Source organism: Cibotium barometz, chromosome 39 (genome assembly GCF_041138505.1).
Source record: "Cibotium barometz isolate CiBa-2024 chromosome 39, ASM4113850v1, whole genome shotgun sequence".
NCBI lineage: Eukaryota > Viridiplantae > Streptophyta > Polypodiopsida > Cyatheales > Cibotiaceae > Cibotium > Cibotium barometz.
Genome location: NC_141084.1, coordinates 11162468 through 11186906, shown reverse-complemented (window position 1 = coordinate 11186906; position 24439 = coordinate 11162468). Strand labels below are relative to the sequence as shown.

General features: G+C 44.6%; 1 protein-coding gene across 1 annotated transcript in view; it reads left to right on the top strand.

The window, feature by feature from the left end:
• Positions 1-20482, top strand: part of LOC147615719 (putative potassium transporter 2) — a 43938-nt gene extending 23456 nt beyond the window's left edge. Inside the window, exons 3-9 of the mRNA XM_086778296.1 lie at positions 10159-10404; positions 10640-10690; positions 17887-18147; positions 18375-18427; positions 18548-18662; positions 18760-19014; positions 19101-20482. Coding sequence (XP_086634422.1) covers positions 10159-10404; positions 10640-10690; positions 17887-18147; positions 18375-18427; positions 18548-18662; positions 18760-19014; positions 19101-20185 — 2066 coding nt within the window. The 3' untranslated portion in view covers positions 20186-20482. The remainder of the gene's footprint in view (positions 1-10158; positions 10405-10639; positions 10691-17886; positions 18148-18374; positions 18428-18547; positions 18663-18759; positions 19015-19100) is intronic.
• The last annotated feature ends 3957 nt before the right edge of the window (positions 20483-24439 follow it).

Sequence of the window (24439 nt, the reverse complement as noted above, 5' to 3'; positions counted from 1 at the left end):
TTCAGTTGTAAGAAGTGTTTAAAGATTTGTGCCTTTTACTAGACCTTATTTGATAATCGATTTCAATTATCAACAATTAAAATTGATTTTGTTGGTATTCAAATGATTTTAAAGCATTATTTTCGAGAACAAAAAACTACTTATAGTGGGTTCTGTCCTTTTGTTCCCTTAAACTCATATATAGGGCCCCATCTCTTGGCCCAACCTATACTTAGGTGGAGGCACATTTCTGGCCCATCAGCACCACCTATCATCACCCATACTGCTGCCTATTTATTTGGATTCATATTTCTCTGCGTTGCTTTCCTGCCAAACTGTGAGAATGGACCCAAAACAATGCAGGAATAATGCAGCAAACACAAGCTCAAGAAGGGGAACCATATTGGAAGAAAGTACAGCAGAAACTTGAAGACAAAAAATGGCTGAAAAAATTGCCAACTTATTTTTGAAAAGAAATAAATCCACAAGAAGGTTGCAAAACTTTAAGAAAAGTACAGCAGAAACCTGAAGACAAAAATGGCTGAAAAATTGCCAACTAATTTTTGAAAAGAAATAAATCTGCAAGGTTGTTACAAAACTGCATACCAATTCTTCTTACCCTCCTTCACTTCCGTGGGATCTTGGCCTTTCAGTGAGTGATCTTATACAGGGCGGTTGGGGCGGTTTCTTGAACTCCTCAGTAAGGTGGTTTCTTAACCTTGTGGGCTGACTTTTTCTCCCCCCAAGGGATTCCTTGGGATCTTGCCTATAATCTAGGATGCATCTCACCCATAGTTGCGTTTCATACCTTAGCATACCTTTTTTTCTAGATGTTAGGGTACACAAGGCTCCCCAGGATACATAAGGCTGAGCCCTAGCATGTGACCGCTAGGTAAACGGATCAGGGGGTTCCAAATCAAGGGCTGTCAGATATGGTCCTCGGAGGCTATTGGAACAGACTGTTGGAGGGCCGGCCTTAGGTAGTCCCAGGCCCATAATAGGCTGGGTGCAAATCTGTCCTCCAAAAGTTGGGCTAAAGCCACGGGTCCGCATCTCCGTGAAGCTCCATCTTGTGCTCTGCGGTGGCCAAGCTAGACTTGGTGTACGGGTGGATATCCTGGCTAGGAGGAAATCCTTCCATGGTTCGCTGCCTGGGAGAAGTCCTCTAACAATCAGCGTGTCCAAAAGGGCACGACTTTGAATGGTGGGGTCGATGATGCCCAGGCTGTGTGAAAACAGTATTTTTCCCAGCCCTAAAAAGGGGATTTTTCTGGGTATTTTTGGTTTTATTTGGGGATTTTGTCTTGGCTGCTGGCCGACTGCCTTTAGGCTGACCGACCAGCAATCCCCCTTGGTATATATAGCTTTGCCTCATCATTCACCTAAGTGTACCACTTCATTGTCATATCCGGTACCACTTCAGATGCTGTTGCTGCTGCCGGGGACTGCACATCATCTGCCTCATCTTCATCGGCTTTTCAGGTCAGCCACTCATCATAGGACAGCAGCCCACTCTTTGCTACAGGCCACACCGTGGGACAGCAGCCCTCTCTGCTACATTCAGTGCTTACATCAGCGTTTTACCTCTGCATTCACATCAGTCAGTACATTCAGTATACAGCAGCGCTTACATCAGCACTTCATCAGCGTTTTACATCAGCATACATCAGCGTTTTACATCAGCATACATCAGCACTTCATCAGCGTTTTACATTAGTATACATCAGCGCTTACATCTGCACTTCATCAGCGTTTTACATCAGCATACTTCAGTGCTTACATCAGCACATCATCAGTGTTTTACATCAGCACATCATCAGTGTTCACATCAGCGCTTACGTCAGCATATCAGCGTTTTATCCACAGCTCATGGGACAGCAGCCCTTTTTGCTATACGTAGAGCACTTAGGCATTTTTCCTCAGCCTGCACCACTTGGGACGGCAGCCCTCTCTGCTCCTTAACACCTCAGGTACGCAGCACCCGTGTCACCGGAGCTTGCACCTGTCAAGTACGAAGCACCCTTGTCACCAGAGCTTGCACCCTTCAAGTACGCGGCACCCTTGTCATAAGAGCCTGCACCCTTCAGGTCTTGCAGCACCCTTGTCATCAGAGCTTGCACCACCACCACCACTTGGGATGGCAGCCCTCTCTGCTCTTCATCTACCACCTCAGGTACAGCAGCACCCTTGTCACTAGAGCCTGCATCACCTCATCTTCCGTTGCCACTACCACCTCGGAGTGCCTCTGCTTCCACTGAAGGGTTGAAGTCTCTGGCTACTGATGGCCATGGCCAAAAACTTGTAGGCCGTCTTGAGGAGGGTGATGGGTCTCCATCACTGTTGAATCTCCAATCTGTCACCACTCTCCTTAGGAATCAAGTGTATCAGACCCTCTGAAAGCCTCTTTGGCATTGTACCCATAGTTATAATGTAACTTCCGGAGGGCCTGGGGTTTCGCAAAACACTTGACCATTAAGCAATTAAACATTGGAATTGGCCACAACCTTAAACATATGCATTTAATCCACAAAACTATAACGGAGAGATGTGCAGAGTTGACACCGCATAGAGGCTAGAAGTGGCCGACCCCCCCCCCCCCCCTGGAGTATTTTATTACCCAAGGAGAAAATATCATGTACAAGCTTTAAGGGCCTTACTCTCCCCACGGGAGATGTTGGATTATCCATATACAGATGCCATTACATAGCCTAACACGAGGCAACCTTAAAACTCAGTCGGTACATAGGCTGTAGAAATGCCAAGTCAACAATATAATCCATATACCTCCGTGTGGGTACTGATTCTTCCCCAAAAACCATGGGTCTTCATGCAATAGAGCTGGACCCTGGTACAGCCGGTACGACTCTCCATTCAGCTGGTACAGTCAGTACATGGGCTGGTACAGTAGGTGCAATGGCCGGTATAGCAAGTATAGGGGCTGGTACAGTCAGTACATGGGTTGGTACAGGAGGTACTATGGCTGGTACAGCAGGTACAAGGTTGGTACAGTAGGTACAACCCTCAAATCAGCAAGTACATCACTTAATGCAACCGGTATAGTACATAAATCAGCTGGTACAGCCATCAAGAGGCTATAGAAATAGAGAAACCTTCTATTGAGGGGAGTGAAGGAGTGTAGGAATTCTCCATGAAGTGTTGTAGACAAGAATGCGATCAACCATTATAGTAGAGGCTAGTTTGCAGTAAGAGAGCCTCCCCCAAATGAACAGAGAGGACTCCAATTTGTAGATTTGGGCCTCCCATGAACTAAAATGGCAAGAGAAGGCTATAATGACAAGTGGAGAGCCACACAATAGCTTTTTTGACAAGTGTGAGGCCACTTGTCTCACTTTTTTGACAAGTGTGAGGTCACTTGTCTCACTTTGATCCACTTTCTTGTCACATGTCCCAATCTAAGAGATGGGTCTTCCCATAATCTTTAGCTTTAAAAATATAGTAGACCGTCTACCAAATGTGTCTTGACATGTCTCCCCATTTGCTCAATTCTAGACATAATGCCGTGAACGAAATTCCCATCGGAGTCGGCCCAAAAATAGCAACTTTCCTAAATTTTAGGAGTGTGATCCTTTGTATTCTAGGATAATCCCCCATTCCCAAAGCAAATATTTAGACGTCCTGGAGTCCACTAGACCCCTTTCATACTGGCAAATGCCCAAGCTGGTGACATCCTCCCGAGCTTCTTAAAAGTTGTCGGCAACTTTAAGCTTCAAGCCATATATCCAAGATATAATCATGTTCCATCAAGTGGGTGAGACGAAATAGTTTCAAAAATCTAATGTAAGTGTAAGAATCCATGTCCCAAATAAATGGGTGAGATTAAATAAGTCTCCATAATATCAATATCAAAATTATGTCCGAGATAAATGGGCAAGACAAAACAATCCCATAAGTCCAAATATCATAATCACGTCCCAAAATAAATGGGCGAGACAAAAACAGTCCCACAAGTCGAGATAGCATAAACAAATACAAATCATCCATACTCCTATTCTAGGAATCCATAAGATAATGCTAGACACAAGACACATGCACAAGAGCCAACTGTGTCTCAATAACCAATATCCATGAATATATCATGGACATGGTCAATAGGCTGAAGGCACACAAATAGGTGCCAATCCACATGACCCTTGGCATAGACATAAGTCTCCTGCCAACCAAGTATCATGTCCACTCTACCACTGGCACTCCGTGTTGGTACTCTGACCACACATCTTGGATGAGAGGTGGGCTCAAGTAATAAGATAAACAATCACTCGTAGGCATAGATAGCTTGGTGTTCCATAAGCATTTTTGCTATACATAGTTTATAGGCATTTCGGCTAGCAGTAGAAATCCAGAGAGAAATCCTCGATCCATGAGTTCCATAAGTCCAATGCATCCCAAATAAAGGGAGCCAAAAAGAATAATCCATCCATGTAAAAGGGAGCCATGAACATAATCCATAAACCTGAAGATGGATCCAAATCTCTAGAAAAGAAGTCCAAGAATCCATAGACGTGTATACCATACTTACATAAGGAAGTCCAACAATGCATGGAGAAGATCCATAATCCAAAGGAAGTCCATCTGTCCATAAAGAAGCTCCATAACGGATGGATGCCCATAACCAAAGGATATCCACAAGGAAACTCCATATCCAAACTCAAGTATGCACATAAAATCACTATATGAGAACAGCATACCAAATAATGTATAGAAAGAGTGCTTGGGCACAAGTCCCCAAAGTATCCTTCTTCCATCACATATCTTGCACTAGGTGACATGGTATCCCTTGCCAATTGGCCTTATAGGAATACACTCATGCACTTAACCAACCAAGTCCTTGTTCATGAAGCTATACCAAAGGATGTTTCCAGTCAAGTATAGGAAGTACCAGACCCAATGGAAAGTCAATCTCCTCCAGGCGTTGAAGTTTCTAGGCAAGTACACGAGGTACCAGACCCAATGGAAAGCCAATCCCTAGGTGTTTCTAGGCATGTACACACAGGCACAAGTCCCAACGGCGAGCCAAGTCCACGAGCATGAACGCATCAAAATCTCGGCGGAACGTCTAATCCCAAACATGACATTCTGGGCATGAACACATCAAGTCCTAGCGGAAGATCATGTCCACAGTAGCACATGGCAGGCGCCAATCCCATGCATAAGGATAAACCAATAGCCATGGACGCCAGTCCAATGCATATACATAGTGAGAAAATCATGTACAACAACACAGCTCCAATGAACTCACCAAAGTATGAAGTCTTTCGATCACAGTACTACCATGCGGTAAGACCACTACTGGGCGTGCCCCATACCATGCAAAATACTAGTTTGTAAAGTTGGCAATCCCCATACTGGCATGGTCAATGGAAATGAGTTGTCATACCAAACCATTACCATATCCATGAGATATCCAAATATTTCTTCTTTGTAAACTCGGACAAGTTCGCCCATAGAAAATGTTTGCGGAGCCCAATATCTATATAAATCTCGTCCAAGAAAGAAATCTCCATAGAAACATCCAAATAATCCATGAACGTGGTCCACAGTTCAAATAACAATTGCTTTCATAGAGTAATGCATCATATCCCATCCGTGGAAGGTCATAAGAAACCATATAGTAGCCATATAGACCTAGCTCATCAATGCTTTCTTGAAACACACTCAAGAAAACATATCATTTTCTCCTTGCAAAGATACGAGGGAAAGCACTCAAAAATCCCATGTAATAATCTTGCAAGAAAAAGAAAGGAGTACTTAGCTTTTTTTGTCCAGTTCATCATAAAGCTCAATAGATGTATCTCCTTACAAGTTGTCTTGAGCTTGATGAAATGATGCATGATATCAATATAGAAGAGAATACCCAATAGGCATAATAAAGCCAAGATTGATTTCACGAATCCACGAATCCATAGACGATGTTGACTTATGCTCATGCTCTTGTTGCATGATTGCTCCCATAAGTGGATAGGCTGACCGTATTTAACTACACTAATAGTCAATGTTTATTCCCCAACATGATCATCTTCACACAAGAGTGTGAAAGAGCCAATGCTCTCATACCAATGTAACTTCCGCAGGGCCCGGGGGTTTTGCAAAACACTTGACCATTAATGCAATTAGACACTGGAATTGGCCACAGCATTCAACATATGCCATTTAATCCACAAAACTGTAAAAGAGAGAGGTGCACAGTTGACACCGCATAGAGGCTGGAATTGCCCCCCCCTCCTTGGAGTATTTTATTACCCAAGGAGAAAATATCATGTACAAGCTTTAAGGGCCTTACTCTCCCCACGGGAGATGCTGGATTATCTATATACAAATGCCATAACACAGCCCAACACAAGGCAACCATAAAATTCAGTCAGTACATAGGCTATAGAAATGCCAAGCCAACAATATAATCCATATACCTCTACGTGGGTGCTGATTCTTCCCCAAAAACCAGAGGTCTTCATGCAATAGAGCTGGTACAGCCGGTACGACTCTCCATTCAGCCGGTACAGTCAGTATATGGACTGGTACAATAGGTACAATGGCTGGTACAGCAGGTACAATGGTTGGTACAGTAGGTACAGTGGTTGGTACAGTAGGTTCAGCCCTCAAATCAGCCAGCAGATCACTTAATGCAACCAGTATAGTACACAAATCAGCCGGTACAGCCATCAAGAGCCGGTATAGCCATCGAGAGGCTATTGAAATAGAGAAACCTTCTGTTGAGGGGAGTGAAGGAGTGTAGGAACTCATTATAAAGTGTTTGACAAGAATGCAAGCAACCATCATAGAGAGAGGGCTCCAATTTATAGATTTGGGCCTCCCATGAGCTAAAATAGCAAGAGAAGGCTATAATGACAAGTGGAGAGCCACACAATAGCCGAAATGACAAGTGTGAGGCTACTTGTCTCAATTTGATCCACTTTTTGACAAGTGTGAGGCCACTTGTCTCACTTTGATCCACTTTCTTGCCACATGTCCCAATCTAAGAGATGGGTCCTCCCATAATCTTTACCTTAAAAAATATCCCAACTGGTAGACCTCCTGCCAAATGTGCTTTGACATGTCCCCCCATTTGCTCAATTCCAGACGTAACGACGCGAACAGAATTTTCATTGGAGTCGGCCCAAAAATAGCAACTCTCCTAAATTTAAGGAGTGTTATCCTTTGTATTTCAGGATAACCCCAAGCTTGTACTTTCCAAATATTTAGACACCTTGGAGTCCACCAGACTCCTTTTATAATGGGAAATGTCCAAGCTGGTGACACATAATCTCGTTGAAGGCTACTCTAAGGCTGCCTTCCATATGAGATCCTAGTGACGAAGAAAAAAGGAGACTAGACGTCGTCTGCTCTCGGGCATTTTCTCCTAGGGAGTGTCGTCAAGGCCTCCACTAGCTCCTCAGGTGTGGAGGGAGTCAATAGAAAAGTCCGGAGAGTGGGGGAAACCATTGCTCTTGTGTGCTGCTAGGTGTGCTTTCGCGCATCCACCACTTGTGCGGATATGGGGCACCCATGAGAAGGGATTTGAAAAAATCTGTGGCTATGGCCCTCGCTTGGGGGGAGGTGGGGTGGTCAGAAATGATAGATCCATCTTGGTCTCGCAACCTGCGGATACCATCTCTCTGCCTATGGGGGCCTGCAATCTCAAAGGAATCCCTAGTGCCCCTGTCTCCTGCCTAGGTCCAGAAGGAAGCTCTAGCATGGTATTTGTACTCCACCCTCTGCTCCTCTATGGATCTGAGCTTTGTACGGGCGGCAGCCAACCAACCCTCAATCCACGGGCTATCTGGGGAGCTCTCCTGCAGGCGCTGAAGAGAAGCAAGGCCTCGACGAATGCTCCTCTCCTGCTCATGGAATCCAGCCAATCTGCTTCGAGCTTCCTCTTGCAGTAAACTGTTAATCTCACCTAGGCTTGTATTTGCAGCAGATCTTGAGAGAAAATCCAACCTCTCTGATATGTGCTCTATGTTGCCGCATATCTCGGAGTCCTTGAGGAGGCCAGGGATCTGAGTGCTCAAGTGTCTGTTTTGCCTCGAAGGATCCTCCAGAGACAAAATAAGCGGAGCGTGATTGGAGAAAGTAGTGCCTGCCAAAATACCGATCATGCCTCCAAGACCGCAAGTCTACTCATCCAGCTCCTCCCAAGCAGAGTACTCTGAGCCAGAAATTGTAGCCATGCCTCCTCAGAGTCTATCTTTTGCTGACTCTATCATGTTAAAGTCCCCACCGTACACCAAACGTCGGCCTATGGAAGGGATTGGCGAACTCTACTCTAGAAGGTGGCTTTGTGGCAGCGGCATTTGGAGCATATACATTTAAAAAGCCCACACAATCCTTCTTGATCTTGATGGTCACCCACTAAGGCCGACCAGTGTCAATGATGCCTGAGCCAACTACTTCCGGCAAGAGCTGCTCACTGATAGAAATACAAACTCCCCCTTGCATCCCGGAGGGGCCAAAAGAGGGAGATGAGAAAGTGTGACTCCTACCTAGTAGAATCTTCCCACAGTGGCGGGTACGCGCCTCTGAAAGATGGTGCTCCTGGAGGAAGAGAATGTCAATGGGTCCCCCAACTACTGTGTGAGGATTTCTATCTCCTAATCCTTCTATTACCTATTCTAATCACATGATTAAGAACTAGAGAGACAAGACTTGCAAGATTAAGCCTAAGAACTTGAGTTCGATTGAATTGCACATGGGAGCCCTCTTTAAATAGGGGCTGAAGAGTTACAATCGAAGAGTCATGTCCCTATGCAAGATCATGCCCTTTCATGAATAGGTGTCTTTAGACTAATAGTCATGTCCCTTGTGAAGTGGTGTGACCCTTCGAGAGGATGTGTCCCTTGATTGGTGACCACTCGAGAAGGCACAACTCTTCACTTAATGAATAATAATAATATTAGTCACAAATCATGACATACTGCCTATGAAGCTCTCCTCTAAGGATGTCATGCCTTTGAAAGCACTGAGGCCCCCGAAAACCTTGGATGTTCCATGAAGCAATCTGCATATCTAATCTTTGAGGGAAGCAAAACTATTGGAACTACCCTCCACTCCAAGAGTCTTGGGCGTGGGTTTCGATGAGTAATCACAGTCAGTCCTAGGACGAAGATGCGCCAGTGGGCGCGGATCCTACCCTCCATGTGACGCCACTCTGTTCGAGCTTGGGAATAAGCATAATCTGGGCTCCACTTGTGTTGCATGCGCGGAAGCCTTGCTGTGTTGATCCACAGCCCTGAGCTTGATTAAGAACAAGATGCTAAATAAACGTGATTCAGACATAGGAGAGAGAAGAAGAGAGAGAGAGAGAGAGAGAGTTGGTGTCAGGGCCTTCTTGTATTATGGTACAAAAAGGTTGCTTATGAATGTACATGGCTGAGGCCCTTGGTCAGCCCCAAAGGGGTTGACCTCTGGCCCTAAATATTGGCCCTAAATATGCCTGACTAACTTATGAGACTGATGAATGATGAAGGACTTGATGAACTGACTTGAATGATGACTTTTGCTTTTATATATGCTTGGGATGCAAGTCAGCCAGCTACAACTGCTGTCGGCTTGTTGTGTGGACAAATATTCACATAAAATGCTGAGTAAGCTGCGCTTTTGCCTTCTTGTCTGGCCCACACCTGTTGAAGATCATAACCTTGGTCTTGCCAAAGGTTAACTGTGAGGTCCCGCTGCTCACAAAAGGCATGCTCTGTAGCCCCTCTGCTGAATCTGAGATCAGCACTATGTTGTCTGCATAAAGCAAAATGGGTACCAACGAATCACAGTGTGGAGCCTGCCGGCCCACACTGTCAATGAAATTAGAGATCTCACCTATGTTAAGGCAAAAGAGTGTGAGAGAGAGGTCATCCCTGCTTTAGCCCCATGGTGCTAGTGATCACATCTAACATGCCGCCTGTTACTGGGACTTTCCTTGTCACCAACTCATACAATTCCAGGACTCCCCATATCATCTTCACTGAGACTGAGAGAGAGAGAGAGAGAGAGAGAGAGAGAGAGAGAGAGAGAGAGAGAGAGAGAGAGAGAGAGAGAGAGAGGGAGGGAGGGGTGCTGAGAGAGAGAGAGAGAGAGAGAGAGAGAGAGAGAGACTGAGAGAGAGAGAGAGAGAGAGAGAGAGAGAGGGAGGGAGGGGTGCTGATATTTTGTATGCCTTTGTCGACATAGGTGGCACATTTGCTCTGTATTCGCTTCTATGCCGGCACACAAAGTTGAGCCACTTGCCCAATCAACAAGAGTTGGATGAGGAATTATCGACTTACAACCTTGAGCCCATTTCTAGAACAAGTCGCAAACATGCCATCATACGCTTTTTAGAGAAACACAAGCTGGTACACAATGTACTCCTTATCATAGTTCTTTTGGGGACATGCATGGTTATCGGTGACGGCGTACTCACGCCACCAATCTCTGGTAAAGTGCTTTCTTTTTCATGCTAATAATGAAAGATTTGATGCAATTGTCATAGAAAGTCTTTGGTTTTCTTTAAATTTTGTAATAAGCTTAGTAGTATATCATAAGGGTTGGGGTTCGAACTCATACTCCCTTCGGGCAGCATGCTACGATAGCCACTTGGCCATGGGCCTGCCGAGAAGGGACACTTTGGTTTGTTTGTATTTGGGCTTATATTCTCAATTGTTTTGTGCAGTGTTATCAGCCGTCTCTGGCATCAATGTTGCAGCAAAGCATCTCAACGAGCGTGAGTAGCTAGCACTCTACATACTTGTTAGATTTTAGTATGTCTTTTTCTATCTTTGTTTAAGAGTGGCAATTTGTATGATAAGAATATAATTGGGAATATCTACCTTCTAAGGTAATGAAACTTATTCTGTCTTTCCTTTAATCCAATACCTCTCCCCAGTCCTTTGCAGCAACAAGATAAAGAGTCTAAGTGGCATATTGGTGTAGCTGCGAGCACCACTGTGGGAAGGCCGCCGCTTCAGCAGGATTGGTGGGGTTCTGTTGAGACATACAACACCTCTTACATTATTCTGCCTCTGTTGGTGAGCTGTCTTTAGCTCATGATGAGGACCAGGGCACGGGACCCGCTGATGCCACAAACTACTGGCACGTCGTCTCTGCTGACAATGGCTTGACTTGCTTTACAACTCTTGCTTGTGCATGGTTCATAACAAGTTGTGCAAACAACTCAAGCAACATCCATCATTAATCAGGCAGTTCCATGTACTTGCTTAAAAAAAGCACAAAGGAACCATGCCTTCGAGGCAACCCTGATTTCCTTGCTTGGATTGGGAGTGGTTAGGTGTTCCTTTCCCTTAGTGGTTTCATATGACAGGTCTTGAGAGCTCTTGAGAGCTTTTTCTTAGTTTTTTCACGTAGAGACCCCGTGGCGCTGGGCTTGAGTGGATTTCCTTCAAACTCCGAGTCAAAGTTTTCTGAGGATTCCATCTGTAACATTATCAATAAAGCATCAGTCATTGTGACTGGTAGAGCTCGTGTGTGAGTGGTGAGCTAATTGGTGACGTATGATGGGAAGAGTGTTAGTAAAGTGAGTAATAACAACACTGGAGTGTGACTGGTGAGTTAATTGGTGACGTATGATGGGAAGAGTGTTAGTAAAGTGAGTAATAACAACACTGGAGTGATGTGGTGAATTAGTAAGGTAATTAGTTTGTGCTGTGAAGTAACAGATTGTAGTTCATGACGTGACAACTTAGCACGTGAAAGGTTAAAGCGTGAAAGTTAATCTGTGAAAGCTTAAAGCATGAGAGGTTTAAACCGTGAAAGCTTAAAGCATGAAAGGTTTAAACCATGAAAGGTTAAACCGTGAACTAGCACATTCATAAAGGGTTAAACCGTGAACTAGCAGATTTGTGAAGGGTTAAATCGTGAACTAGCAAATTTGTGAAAGGTTTAACCCATGAACTAGCAGATTCATGAACAAGCAGGTTACAGTTCACGGCTTAAAATTTGTAATGTGTGATAGTAATTTTCTCTATTATGTGAGCTACTTATAGTGTATCATATCGGGATCTTCTTGTGTATATTAGAGCAGAGTCACACGCCTACCATAGTTACTGTGGAACGGGAACGTTCCGGGAACGTCGGATGCTAGAATGGGAGCAGGAACGGGAACGGGAACGGGAGCGGATCGGGAACGTCGCGGAACGCCACGTCATATGACATGTCAGCATATGACACAAAAAAATGTAACTTTTTGTATACGGATAGCCAAATATGCTTTATAATATTTGCTCCCCCAAGACATGAACATACATTTTTGCAAGCAAAACTTAAAAAAAAATAAAAAATAAAATATAAATTTCGGAACGTTTCGGGACATTCCGGGAACGTGCCTTCGCCCGGAACGGCGTTCCGGCGTTCCAGGAAGGCGGAACGACGTTCCGTGGTAACTATGACGCCTACATCTCTCTCTCTCTCTCTTGTGCTGTTTTTCTGCATGCGTTTTTTTTGCTCTCGTGTCCCCAGATCTGGTCATCATCTCCGCTGCGTATTCTGACATGGTATCAGAGCCCTAGGCTCTAGATAGTTCTTGGGATTTGTGTGAGGAAGAGGGGGACTGTTTTGTGGCTGATTGGTGGACTGTTTTGGACTGTTCAGGAAGAGGAGAAGCAAGAGGAAGGCGGGCTGATTTGCAGGACAGCCACTTGCAGGTTTTAGTTCTTCTTTGTTCCCACCCACCCACCCTTTTCAGAGTACATCCCCGCAATGGCAAATCTGTTTGAGATGGCTGAGAGACATGTGAAGATCCCAACAATCCCCACGTTCCCGGTGGACCGTCAGTTGGACGGGAGCAACTACGGCATATGGAAGGTTATGATGGAATCTATTCTGGAGTCCTACGACCTCGCTGATTTAGTCATTGTTGGGGTTCCATGGCCGGAAGTTGAGGAAGGGGAGTTACCGTCGACCCGAAAGGACCGGGAGGCTCAGACACACATGTGGGATCGTGTCAACGCCAGGGTCCGTTCGTTTATCTTTCTCAATTGCACACCACCGGTAATCAATCATGTAAAGCATATGACGCTGGCCAGAGGTATATGGCAGCATTTGGCCTCACTTTACAACAGGGTATCGCCCATGAAGAGGATTTCCTTGGAAGTACAGATGTGGGTTATGAATCCTGCAAAGTCGTCGACGATGCGGGAGCATATTAACAACCTGCAGGCTCTTCAGCAGGAAGTTCTTTAGGCTGGGAAGGAGATATCATCTGAGGACATGGCCATAACATTGCTGTCGCACTTGCCCTCTTCGTACTCAGCATTTTACTCGTCGTTGATTACCAGTGGCAGGCTCAGCACCATCACGTGGGAGGAGCTTGTGCCCATGGTCCATGGACTAGGAGGAACGATTCACGAACCCTCCTCAGGGTGGAGGTTCGGAGGCCTTAACTGGCCAACGGTCGAAAGGCCATAACACGGGCAAAGGGAAGGCTTCGTCGGAGAAGTCTTCTGAGAAGAAGTCCGTTATTGACCGCGAGAAACTAAAGGCAGAGAGGACCTGTAATGATTGTGGCGAGAAAGGCCACTACTGGAGGCAGTGTCCCAAGCGGAAGACCGAGAAAGATGAAGATTTCTCAGCGCAGCAATCATGAAGACTCCGGCTTTTGTGCACGTGGAGGTGATGGACACCGATGTTTCATTTTCTTTAGGTAGGGAGGAGGTTGGAGGACTCTCCGCAACAGATACTCGGGAGTGGATCCTCGATAGTGGTGCTTCCAGGCACATGACTCCTTCCCGTTCCGGTTTACAGGATCTCTGCAGGTTTTCTGGTCATATTCTTACTGGTGATACATCCACTATCCCAGTTCACAGTGAGGGCAGGATGGAGATAGTTCCCGATGGCAAAGGGGGGAAGCATTCCTCCCAGGTGTTGTATGTTCTGGCACTTGGTTTTCATCTGTTGTCAGTGCATCAGGTTTGCAAGACTGGTGTACGGGTGGAGTTTGATGAGCATTTTGTTGCTCTCCGGGACAAAGCAACAGGCCAAGTGGTTTGGGAAGGCGGAGTGGAGAATGGAGTTTATAGGCTTTCAGCACTCTCTCTCCCAGGTCCTCAGGTTTGTGATGAGTGGCAGTCTGGTAATGGCCACTTAAGTGTGGATACGCTGCAGGTGCGGGCTTTCCGAGACCAGATGGTGGATAGCTTGCAAGTAGATGGCAGCAGTTGGCAGGAACTTTCCAGTACTGATGTTGGTAGTTCTTGTGTTCGTCAGTCAGAGGAAGCTGAACAGGTCACTTATGCTCTGATGTCTCGTAGTATTTGGGACAAAGAACCTCCAGTAGTTGAGGATGTTCTTTCCACGGGGACCTTTCGGAAAGCCAGGCAGGTGGCGGGTGCTTACTTGCAGAAGGAGGTGGTTTCTCAAGGCTTTGTGGTTCCGGATTCAGAGGGGGTGGTTGACAGGTTTCATCAGGTTTCCAGGACTTGTTTGTGCACCGTAACAGGTGTTGATCCTTGTGAGCAGTGTGATGTCTCTGTGACTCAAAAGCTGTATGGTTCATTGATCTGGTTGATGGACACCAGATTGGACGGGAGCTTCCTGATGAGGCAGTTGAGCTCATGGTTGCGGATGACTCTTTGGGAGGCAGGATTGCGTTTCCTGTGGTTTCTGCGGCATGCGAAGGATCAGGGACTCTTGTACACAGGAGGGGGATTGTTGGATGGAGTCCGACTCCACGGTTGGAGTGACTCAGTTTGGGGAGGAGATCCGGACACGAGGAGATCTACTTCAGGCCGAGGAGCAGTTTTATGGAGCAGTGAGAAGGAGTCATCTTTTGCCTTGTCGAGTACAGAGGCAGAGTACAGGGCTGCTTGTGATGCTGCTTGTGAGGTGGTGAGGATGCAGAGGTTGCATTGTAGGTTTGGGCTTCCACTGGAGGAACCCATGGTCATCCAGAGGCACTTTGTTCGTGAACAGATCGTTGCTGATGATATCTTGCTAGAGTTCTGTTCGACGGAGGACAGTACGGTGGATCTCTTCACGAAGTCGCTCTCTCAGGATTTGCTCAGGCGGCACCCCAGCTCCCTGTTGTTGGTTTCACAGCCAGGAGCTGAGAGGGGGTGTTAGAAGTCATCTCCTGTCCAGATTTATACACCAGGGCCTTTGTTGTGGGTGTGCCCGCCCTTATGAGGTGTTTTATCATTTTTCCCCACTCTTCGTATTTTTTCCCTTATTTTTTCCATTTTTTTGTGGCTTGGGAGGCAGCCCTGAGGTGGCTGGAGGACCCAGTAGTAGTTGGCCGACTGCTCAGACATCAGTCGTGGAGTGTCTCACTGTTGGCCGACTGGATGTATGCAGTCGTGGGCCTCATGTGCTGCTGGCCGACTGTTGCTACAGTGGTGGAGGGCCTTTTCAGCAGGCTGACTGCCCATCCGGGGGCATATAAATAGGCCCCCAGCCCCATACCACTCAGTGTATCATATCGGGACCTTCTTGTGTATATTAGAGTAGAGTTACACGCCTACATCTCTCTCTCTCTCTCTTGTGCTGTTTTTTTGCATGCGTTTTTTTTACTCGTGTTCCCAGATCTGGTCATCATCTCCGTTGCGTATTCTGACAGAGGCTTACTCCTGCCATGGACATGGTGGATCATGGGTAGTCTTGCCGAGGGCCCCTGTGGGCAAGCATTGGTGGTATGGGATGCTAAGGCTGACTGGCATGGACTCGTGGGAGTGGAACCTTAGCCCTTGGCTCGGGGGACGTTTGAGGACACAAATCTATGGTTGGGTGGTGAGCTCGCCCACACCCCTCTTATTTGGTTTCCCTAATCTTATTTATGCTTGTGTATTATGGTATGTGGAAGTATTATTTGCTTCAGTTGAGTTTTTTCATCACATATGGCATCTTGAAGACCTGTAGCGATGGGGAAGATCAGTACCCTCATGAGAAGAGGTGGTTTACACACATGCATGGTATTTTGGGGCTTCCTTTGATGATATCCCGTGTATGGTCAAATGATGGTTGTGTATGGATAATCCGGCATCTCTTGCGGGGAAAGTAAGGCCCTCAAAGCTTGTACGTGATTTTTTTCTCCTTGGGTAATAAAATACTCAAAATGAAGAGAAGGGGGGGGGGGGGGTGGGGGCGTTCGGCCCATTCCAACCTCTATGTGGTGTCAAATGTGCACATCTCTCTTTTACAGTTCTGTGGAATTGAGTGGCATATGTTTTAAGGTTGTGGCCAATTGAAGTGTTTAATTTTACTAATGGTCAAGTGCTTTGTGAAACCCCTTTTGTCCAACATGGAGTTACACGAGCAGCACGTAAAGCAGGCAAATGGGCTGTTTTCCGCGATGAATAAGCTCTTATTCAAATTTCACATCTGTATTAGCGGACATGCAAATTTCTCATTGTGAAGTTTTCGTCCAAGTTGCAGCCAATTGATATTGTGTTAATTCTTTCTATCTTTAGTGGTGCATATGCCCTATCAACTACCTTTTTGTTGTAATAATTCTTTCTATTTGTTATGATCCTTGGTGCTAGGCTTCATTATGGTTGAATTTGCTCTGTATCTCTGGAGCTGTGATGACAGAAACTCAGTACACAGATCTTTGTATGAATGTATGCTATGTGTGTGCGTGGGGTGTGTGTGTGTGTGGGAGCGTATATTGATACCAAGTTCTACACCCACTATTGGGCATTGATGACGTTAGTGGGGATGTCGTAGTATCTAGTCCATACTATGCATGATGGAGTTGATGGTTTATCGTCTTGTGGATGACTACCATGAGGTCATAAATTGCACTTTCTTATAAGGCGAATTTGGGCATGTTCGTGGATTCATCTAGGTATATATAAGCTCTTATTCAAATTTTTCACAACGCTGGACTTCTTTCTTAGTTTGGTTTGATGTTTCTTTTCCGAGACCTGAGATTTGGCATAAGACCTTCATGGTCTTCGTTCATGTATTTGGTCTCATAGGCCATTTTGGCCTTCCGTAGACATTAATAGAACTCTCTCTCTCTCTCTCTCTCTCTCTCTCTCTCTCTCTCTCTAGCAAGAACTGGCAAGATCATGGAGTCTGCAGGCCAGCACAGATTTGGCCAGTTCTTGCTAGAGACACAGCGCCACAGAGAGACATTGCTACGGACTCATACCACAGGGAGAGGTGGGCGACAGCTCCAGCTCACTGATTTCTTCCAGAGATCTATCCCAGTGCCTACCCTGACACAGGAGGGGGTTACACTTCAGCGCGTTGCGGACCTCCGAGCTAGACGGAGACCGAGAGCACCAGGCTACCAGACTCCCAGACTACATTAGAGGGAGATCACACAGATACGGGCTCGACATCAGCACCATATCCAGGAGCGGATAGCTCACTTACACTCACACCCGGAGATCATGCTCCAAGGTATTTTTGCCTCGCCATCGCCTATGTATCACATATTACACCCCCATTATGGTACTGGTTGGAGGTAGACAGATCTGCATTGCATTCTTGTATACCCTACGCATATAGGTTGCATACTGAGCCTCTAGTAGTAGTGCTCCATCCATCACACCCCCCCACTAGCTCAGTACTTTCATAGTTTATTTCATGCTCATTTTGTCCTTTTTTTTTTCTGGACATCCGGAAGACATTGACAGTTGTACATTGATTTGTCTCATAGGTCGAGTTTGGCCTCTAGTAGGCATTAATACAGCTCTCTCTCTCTCTCTCTCTCTCTCTCTCTCTCTCTCTCTCTCTCTCTCTCGTGCGCGAGCACACGCGTGCACACACGTGTGCGAGATGGGAACTCTTAAAATGTGCATTTTCAAAGATAATTTGCTTACATGGCATTTTTATCCATTCATATTTTTATAGTCTTACAGAGTTTTAAAATTGAGAGTAGTTGTATTCGCTTTCTTGCCACATATTGGTTAATCTAGACACTGCTGCTTGACTTACTCATCTATGTGCTTTTCTTGGCAGATTTGGTCGTTCTGATTGCTTGCGTAATCCTGGTTGGTCTATTTGCATTACAAAAATGCGGTACCCACAGGGTTGCATTCATGTTTGCGCCCATTGTAATTGCATGGCTCTTCTGCATTAGCAGTATTGGCATCTACAACATCTGTCATTGGAATCCGAGTATCTACAAAGGACTGTCACCGTATTACATGTACAAGTTTTTTCGAGAAACTGGGAAAGATGGATGGATGTCTCTAGGAGGCGTGGCACTTTGCATTACAGGTATACATGTGAATACACACCCACGTGCATATGCACCTTTTGTTTTTTTCCAAAGAGAGATCCTATTTACCACCTTTTGATGAGGTATAATTTTATAAGCATTAGGATGTGGGGGTTGGGGTGGAAAGCCATGGACCTGGACTTCACCCGGACTCCAAATACAGCACACATACACCTTTTAGAGATATAATTACCAATTTTGACAAACCTCAAGGTTTCTTATGTAGGAGTGGAGGCGATGTTTGCAGATTTGGGACATTTCTCACAACGATCAATTAAGGTTGACCTTTTTTTGCTTCTTCCCCAAAAATTATTCAATATATTTTTTCTGGTAGATTAAGACGTACATGTAAGAAATTTTTTAGAAATGCAATTCTAAACTTCCCCCCTTTTTTTGCAGCTTGCTTTCATATTTGCTGTGTACCCATGTTTAATCCTAACCTACATGGGACAGGCGGCTTTTCTTTCGAGAAATAGAGAGGAGGTTGAATGGAACTTTTACAAAGCAATTCCAAGTAAGTGTGATTCTGTTCTTAGATACAGAAAGGGTGAGCGGTCTTAGCAGTATTACATTAGCTAAAGGGCAGGAAAAATGATTGATATCGATTGCAGAGCCCGTGTTCTGGCCAGTGTTTGTGGTGGCTACACTTGCATCCATTGTCGGGAGTCAGGCAATCATCTCTGCAACTTTTTCTATTATCAAGCAATGCTCGGCTTTGGGTTGCTTTCCTCGCGTGAAGATTGTCCATACATCCAACAACATAATGGGACAAATCTATGTGCCAGAGATCAATTGGTTGCTGATGATCCTTTGTTTGTCCATCACAATTGGTTTCCGGAACACAACTCTGATTGGAAACGCTTATGGTCTGCTTTCAAACCAAGCACTCTTACATTTTGAGCTCCATAAGGATCCTTGGATGTCTGATTTCCGGGTCTTCCAATTTTTGCAGGTCTTGCGGTTGTTACAGTCATGTTGGTGACCACGTGTCTTATGACACTGGTCATCATGATCGTTTGGCAGAAGAATGTATTTATAGCTCTTGGGTTCTTCTTTCTTTTTGGATCCATAGAAGCTGTGTATGCTTCGTCCTGCCTGATTAAGGTACACCAAGGTGGCTGGGTCCCTCTTGTCCTCGCCCTGGTCTTCATGGCGGTCATGTACATATGGCACTATGGTATCAGAAAGAAGTACGAATTCGATATGCAGAACAAGGTCTCCATGAAATGGCTACTCACACTAGGCCCAAGCCTTGGAATTGTGCGGGTTCGAGGCATGGGTCTTATCTATACAGAATTGGTCTCCGGGGTTCCAGCCGTTTTTTCACATTTTGTGACAAATCTCCCAGCATTCCATCAGATTGTCGTGTTTGTGTGCATAAAGGCAGTCCCGGTTCCACACGTTCCTCCAAATGAGAGGTTTTTACTTGGCCGCATCGGGCCCAAAGAGTACAGGATATACAGGTGTGTGGTAAGGTATGGCTACAAGGATGTCCACGAAGATGATGTAAACTTTGAAGATCAGCTTGTGCTCAACATGGGGGAATTCATAAAGAGTGAAGTGAAGAGTGTGGCAACCTCACCTGCTGCTGGTGAGGTTCTTTTGGATGAGAAGATGACAGTGGTGAGAACGTCGAGCCATCCAGCAATGAAATTGATTCCACTTGTGGGTGGGAGCCATGGAGGTGATGAAAGCAACCATTCAGTTTCCTCGTCCCTTAGCGGGGGCCGCCACCATCTTCAGACGCAGAATTCTGGGCGGCGAAAGCAAGTCAGGTTTGAGCTTCCCGAGGAGAGTCCACACATGGACCAAGCAGTCACAGACGAGCTGAAGGAGCTTATCCAGGCGAAGGAGGCAGGTGTCGCCTACATATTGGGGCATTCATATGTGAAAGCGAGTGGGAGCTCATCGCTGGTAAAGAAGCTCGCGATCAACTTAGCATTCAATTTTCTTAGGAAAAACTGTCGGGGTCCTTCTGCAGCGCTGAACATTCCCCACACCAGTCTAATTGAAGTGGGCATGATTTACTATGTCTAGATAGGGACACGGCACACGACCAAAGGGAGCCCAGATTTCTGTATGCATGCAAAAAAAATAGTATATATAAAGTGAAACCAACTTCTTAAGTCCGTTCTTTTCATACATTGTTGGGAGGTAGGCTGAATTGTAAATTTGTAGAGGATGCTTTCAAAGGAATGTCTGTACAATATGGGAAATGTGAAACAATAGAAGGGCGAGCACATGTGGGGATTCTCCAATTTTGTCTGGCTGTCATGCCCTTTTTAACTTTGCAACCAAGCACTCCTTATGAATCAAGATTAAATTTTTGGTCAATCCGTAGTGTGTGTGAGAGTGCGAGCGGGGGGGAGGGAGTTTCATTTAAACATTAATTGATCATAGTCATAATCTTTTTCTGAAGCTCTAGTTGGCTCTCTCTCTCTCTCTCTCTCTCTCTCTCTCTCTCTCTCTCACACACACACACACACACACACACACACACACACACACACACACACACGTGCGTAGCCATGCGCGTGTACGCACACGCGCACGGTGTGCGTGGGTGTGCAAACATCATGGCAAGGCTATGCATGTTGTGGCTGTAGTGTCCCTGCTTCTAATTGAGAGAGTGAGATGGACATTGTACCCAAAGGAGAACTTTGAGGTGCTATCTCAATTTCCTCTCAATGATTGGAAATTTTGTTCCTTTTTGCAGCTGTGGGTTGTATGGATAACATGGCTGTAGGGTTTGTATCGGATACCTAAATCAATGTTAGTCACATTAATGTTGGTGCTTGCCTGGTTGTCCTGCCTAGGCTACCTATAGGATGGGGTTTATCCTTTTTTCTACTAGCTGTAAGGAGCCTAGATTTCTTGGTTTTATTGGTTTGGCCAAACACTAGTGGCGAAGGATTGACACTTTGGAGGCCAAATGTCATCAACAGTAAAAGATGCTGGTGTTATCATCATTTGTATACCTATCATCTTATGATAATAGCCTCTTCCAAGCCACCTGTAGTCATGGTCTCTTGTTGCACCATGCTCATTAGTTTCGTTGGCCAAATTAGTGACAATGTAATGGTTTACTTTGAATTGTGCTTTGGCATCTTGTCACTAATTATGGGGTAGCGAAGATTTGCTTGCATGTTGCATTGAGTGGAAATCGCCCAGATTTGCCTTGCGTGTCCAATCTTGTCATTCATTCTTGGGAAAGCAAGATTTGCCACACCATGCGTTGAACAGCAGCCGGCCAGATGTGGCTTGTGTGCCCCAACTCTACAAGGGTTGCTAGCACCCACAAGGTGCACAAACCTGACATGGACTAGCGCGAGACACTAGCTTTGCTAGACAGGTCCCCACTCTATCTAGCCAACCCTCCCTCCCACAAAAGATGAGCTTGAGAGAAATAAAGATAGGACTTTGGATCAGCAGTGTCATTTCATTTTCCACACTTCCTTGCATGTGAGTTAGTATGGCAATTCCACTCTCTTTTGATACCACTCATACAAGATTTACACCAGTGCCCCAAGATCATGAAACATGACTTTGATACTATCTTGGGGAGCCAAGAGTTACTAGGCCGCCCATGATACCACACCACGGAAGAGATTGGTAGTTGCTCCCATCTAGGGTAGCTAGACACACGAGTCTCTAGGGGCATGTGGAGCGTTGGTATGCTAAAGCTAAACGGCCTTATAATCTTCCAGAAAAGTCTAGCTTGGGGGAGTTGAGGTCCATTTGGACTTAAATGCTCTTTTATCTTCCACATTGTCTTTCGCATGTGGGATTACTTGACATTCCTTTTCCCATCTTGCAACCCCCATTACTCATGGGAGATTTGCACCGCCAATGATCTATTCCTTAGATATGCATTTGCTCCTTGAAATGATAACATTTTAGATCGCAATAATTTGAATGGAAAATTTACATAATACATTGTAAGAGAAAATTTATATCTTAAGTTAAAATAAACCAAGACATTTGCATTTTATGCCTTCTCCTCGTGTGTACTTTACATAGGTGGTTTGAAGATGGGTATGTCTAATGGTAACTTGCATGCAACAAGTTAGTATGGTAGGAACATTAAATATATTCGGTGAAAGGACATAGAGCCTACCTTCCCTTCTTGCTTTCTTTCATGAGCCTTCATGCTTTTTTCTTATCAAATCTTGTGTTCCTTGTTTCCCCTCTTCTTGATCCAATCCTCAATACATCTTGTCGCTCCAATCCTCAACACGTCTTGTCGCTCTCTCCAACAAAGAAATTTAAAAATAAACCTATGAAAATTTCTACATTTTTTAAAATCTCCTAGCCAATTTGTTTTATTGCAATTCAACCTTCTCTTAGCAATTTATGAATCTATTTCCCTTAAAATAGTAAACTTATATTAAGTCTAGCACAACTTACAAGAGGATAAAGCCTCATAATCAACAGGGCTTAAATGAATCCCTAGGAAGCATCCGAATTCCAAGGTGGCATAAACCTATTTAAAACATTGGCATATGATCTAGATACATAGGACTCAAAAGCCAAGTGGGGTAGTGCTGGTAGGCTCATTAAAAGACATAATAAAGAATTTCTAGAGCATTTTTGGAGTTGTTTAACACTTCTAGCCCAAAATTATCACCAAAGTATTGGAAAAAATAATTGGATCTCTTTACACATGCATGTGTGCACATACAATGATGAGACAAATAGAGACACCCAACTCTTGAACTGTGGAGAACAAAGGAAAAAAAGCAATAACATCAGTGCCTCATTGTCATGTGACACATTGGCCCATGAAGATAAGATCGATCGCAAAGTCCCTAATTTTATCAAAGCATAGAGGTGTAGATTGTTGAAATCTAAACTTAGTTGTTGAGATGGATGAGATAGCCACAATGTGGAAGAGAAACCTAGGGATGATGGAAGTAAATAAAAGCATAAATATGTAGCACAAACAAGATGACATTATTTGTCCTTATTCAATGCTTGCATAAACATGATGAGAAACATTGACATTATGTTTCAAGTAATGATTTCAAAGTATTGAGAACCATGCAATACATGATGAGCAATTAAGATTTTAGTGTAAATGTTAAGTCATAAGAGATTCCCTCTCACAAACATGTATTTATTTTAGTAAACAATTACTATTCTAACATTGAAGATTATTTCCACCTCATCTATATGCAATTTTAGCCATTGCACATGGGAACACATACACACAAAGAGAGAGATTGACATGAAACTAGGCCTAAGGTTATCCCCCTCCCTCCCTCCCAAAAATAGACCACAATAGAGTGTGAAGCAATGTGCCTTATGTCCAAATCATGGCGGCAACCATTCTGAGTCACAATACCCATCAAGGGAACTATAGGTGATGTTGTGCTTTGGCATTCCTTTGACATACTTGAGCATTCACAACCTTGCCTTCCAATGGTCATATCCAATCCTATTAGAGAGCTTACTTAGCACATCTATAACTTGAAAAGCTAATATTTGATTGAGTGTTTGAGAGAGGAATGACTTCCCAGTAATGGTCTAATCTAAGCGGCGAATAGTCTCTATAAATGAAACCTAGTGATTGACTCCTTTGCAAAGGAGTTGCGGCTACACGCATGTCTTTTGTCATTTTGTTTTTGCCAAATGCGAGCAACACGAAGCAGCAGTGTGCTTGTGAAACATTTTTGAGTGGACTTGACATGAATCCTTGTCACCATGGGTTGAAGAGGAAAAGGCAAATTTGAACAAGCATTTTCTTCATAGGGTTTCAACCAATTACTACTATATCCTCCTTTGAAGATGAGGAGGACTTTTAAAAAGCTCAAAGATGAAGCGAACCCGTCTTTTCCAAAACCCCAGGAAGGAGTAAGCCTAACCTATCTAAACTAGCAATCCTACTATAATGCGATTAAGCTTACCTAAATGATAGCCATTAATGATTTTGTGCTCCACTTAGCGCACCTACAACGCAAATTAGCACACCGACTACTCTCTCCTCTCTGCCAATGATTACACTCAATCCTTTTACACTTTGTTAGCACTCTGCCTCATAGAGGCTAATTTACTTATCATACTGCTAAGAGAGGTGCTCCAACTGCACCCATTCTCCTTGGCTTTTAGCAGACATCAAGCTTATCTACAGAGCTTTTTACAAATTGGCAACACTACCTCCTCAAGTTTCACCTAGTTTTTTTCCCCACAATTAGTTTCTACATGGGCTAATTTTACTCATGGCTTTAAATGTAATAGTACCTAACCAACCCTAAAGTTTTTTTTTCTAGCTTCATATATGAACTTGTTATT